The 2830-nt window shown below is 41.8% G+C and overlaps 1 protein-coding gene across 1 annotated transcript in view; it reads left to right on the top strand.

The window, feature by feature from the left end:
- Window positions 1-2830, top strand: part of GPC6 (glypican 6) — a 353913-nt gene that overhangs the window by 342446 nt on the left and 8637 nt on the right. Inside the window, exon 7 of the mRNA XM_009891883.1 lies at window positions 1626-1762. Coding sequence (XP_009890185.1) covers window positions 1626-1762 — 137 coding nt within the window. The remainder of the gene's footprint in view (window positions 1-1625; window positions 1763-2830) is intronic.

Consider the following 2830-nt stretch of genomic DNA (forward strand, 5'->3'; position numbering starts at 1 on the left):
ATTTACTGTGCTGTGGCCTAACAGGCATTTACACACCTCTCCATGAGTGCTAGGCACTTTAACCGAGTTGCTGGTGGTGGTTACCTGTACCAGCGGGGACCTTGGGGTTTTTACTACTTTCTGCCCAAAGACCCTGGTCCCACGGACCAAAGACATCAGAAAGGACAGGAATCCTGTGACCACCCTCACTGCTGCTGAAGGCTTGGCCACCGTCTGTAAACTGGAATTTAATTTTTGGCTTGACAGGGCTCCCCTATTGAGACTTTAAAGGCTTGCAAATGCTGCTGTCATATCTCATGTGAAAACAAAGCAACGAGGGCTTGGCAAGGGGTGGGGAGGAGACTTACAAGGTGTCCATCATGCCAAGAAACACCATCAACAACTCATGCAGCGAAATACTGTCCTACCTCTTTCTTATGGATGAAAATGTGGATGGTGTTTCTGAAATAAAATCCTTGGCTGTTTCTGTCTCCTGGCTTATAAAGTTACATTCCACAGAGTTTAAGCACTGCAAAGCAGCGTGGGCCATTTGCTCAGAGAGCTATCATGTCTTCAGAACAAAAGATAAAAGAGATAAATAGCCAAGTACAATATTGTACCTCAACAACCTAAAAGCCAATCTCAAAATTGAATGGAAGAATGGAGAGCTTTTATTCCTTGTTTTTTAAAAGAATAAAGCTCAGCAATTTCCTTTGAAAGCTATTCAACAAGCTCCCCTAAATTCTATTACAACTTAATGTGAAATGCATCTGTTTCCATAAGAACAACAGTGGCAACGTTCATCCTTTGTAGTCTGTCCTTTGTTGTGTTTTCTATCTGTTCTTGTAGATTTTTCCACTTTAGTAAACCAAAGGCAAAACAAGAACTGATAACATTTTAGCCAGAGCATTTATTTATTAAGTTGATGTTGGAAAATCAGTTTATTCCTGCTTGCTGCCTGAATCATGCCAAATTAAGGCTTTGTTCAAGGAGTTTATAATGTAAGAAACTGTTTCGATACTGTCCCAACATTTCTGGAATGTGAAGTCTGTATCCAGCTACAGATATTTGTCTACACCTAACAGCGAAGATGGATATAGTCTCTGCATGCATGTATATACACAAACTCCTCGCTGTTACTGAGATCCAAATGGACTGCAACGACTTCAGTTTGTGTATCTTAAATCAATTCAGCATCAGCTCTGCACTGCACGATTTTTTTAGAACCTGTGCATGTAGCTGAAAATATAATATTTATCTAAGGCATGACTGAGTTGGTGGGTGAGACATTTTATCTGATGTACACTGCTTAACTGAATTTACACTCAGCAGACTGTAAGGCACATTAATTCTTAGAAAGATGTATATTTAGAAAACCTTAGACAAATGGAGACTAGAAAGAGCAAGATGTAACAAGCTTTTATTAATGTCTTGCCTGTGGAAAAAGGTAACTGATTATTTGTACTCTCCAAACCCAAATGCTGAATGCCTTGCTCATAAATACAGGAATTTAAGTTTTAGTACCTTCAGCTCCTTTAACCTTCACCATCATCACCATTATGGAATTAAACAACCTATTATTTAACATGATAATTAACATGGCTTATGTTTTTAACCTGTTTTCCCTCTCATTGTCTCTTAATCAGGTAACAGACATTAAAGAAAAGCTAAAGCTCTCTAAAAAGTTCTGGTCAACATTACCCTACACAATCTGCAAGGATGAGCGTGTGACAGCCGGTCCGTCAATTGAGGAGGACTGCTGGAACGGCCACACCAAGGCGAGGTGAGGTCGACCCTTCTCCACCGTACTCAGTCCAAATGCCCATCTGTCCCGAAGCAATCACAAAACAGAGGGCATTGCACACAACTGTTTATAAGAGTGAGGGACAAGTCTTACGAGAAACGACTGATGGAACTGGGGTTGTTTAGCCTGGAGAAGAGGAGGCTGAGAGGAGACCTTATCACTTTCTACAACTACCTGAAAGTAGGTTGTAGAGACGTGGGGGCTGACCTCTTCTCCCTGGTGACAAGTGATAGGATGAGAGGAAATGGGTTCAAGTTATGTCAGATGAGGTTTAGATTGGATATTATGAAAAATTTTTTCATTGAAAGGGTTATCAAACATTGGAACAGGCTGCCCAGGGAGGAGGTGGATTCGCCATCCGTGGAGGTATTTAAAAAAAGGATAGACGTGGTACTTGGGGACATGGTTTAGAAGTGGTTTTGTCAGGTTGGACTTGATCTTAAAGGTCCCTTCCAACCTCAACAATTCTATGTTTCTATGAAACGGAAATGGGGAGAACAAATAATTTTCCACACGTGGCTTGTAGCGGGGGTTACTTGTTGTCAAGTTGCTGCTAAAGCCGAAGTGTGAGTGAGGGCAAATGTGCACAGCGTGTCAGCATGTGAACACAGAAAATATTCATTGGTTCAGGTCTAAAAGGGTAATTTATACCACGATTTCAAAGAGCTCTTTAGCTCTATTTAGCATCCCTGTGTTGGGACTGACAGCTTGTGAAGCAATTACACTCTCGGGATATCATACTGGGATGAAACAGAAACTGGAATTTCGACTCTGTTTGCTATTGGCTGACAAAGCTTAGGGCTATTTGCCGGGGGGGGGGGGGGGTGGCGAGAAATAGCTATCAGAGAATAAATGTAACACTCCTACTTATCATGTGTGGAAGGCTTGACCTTATGTTACTTCGTCAGAGATACTGTGGTCTTCTGCCCTTGTTTGTGATGAGTTTTCTCAAACTTTTAATTTTGAAGTTTGCTTGGCTCTGGCTGTGGCAGGGCTGGAGCTGGCAGATGAGCAGGTGTCTACAAAGGTCCCAGTGTGGATTCATCA

Source organism: Charadrius vociferus, unplaced genomic scaffold (genome assembly GCF_000708025.1).
Source record: "Charadrius vociferus isolate BGI_N301 unplaced genomic scaffold, ASM70802v2 scaffold110, whole genome shotgun sequence".
NCBI classification, from domain to species: domain Eukaryota; kingdom Metazoa; phylum Chordata; class Aves; order Charadriiformes; family Charadriidae; genus Charadrius; species Charadrius vociferus.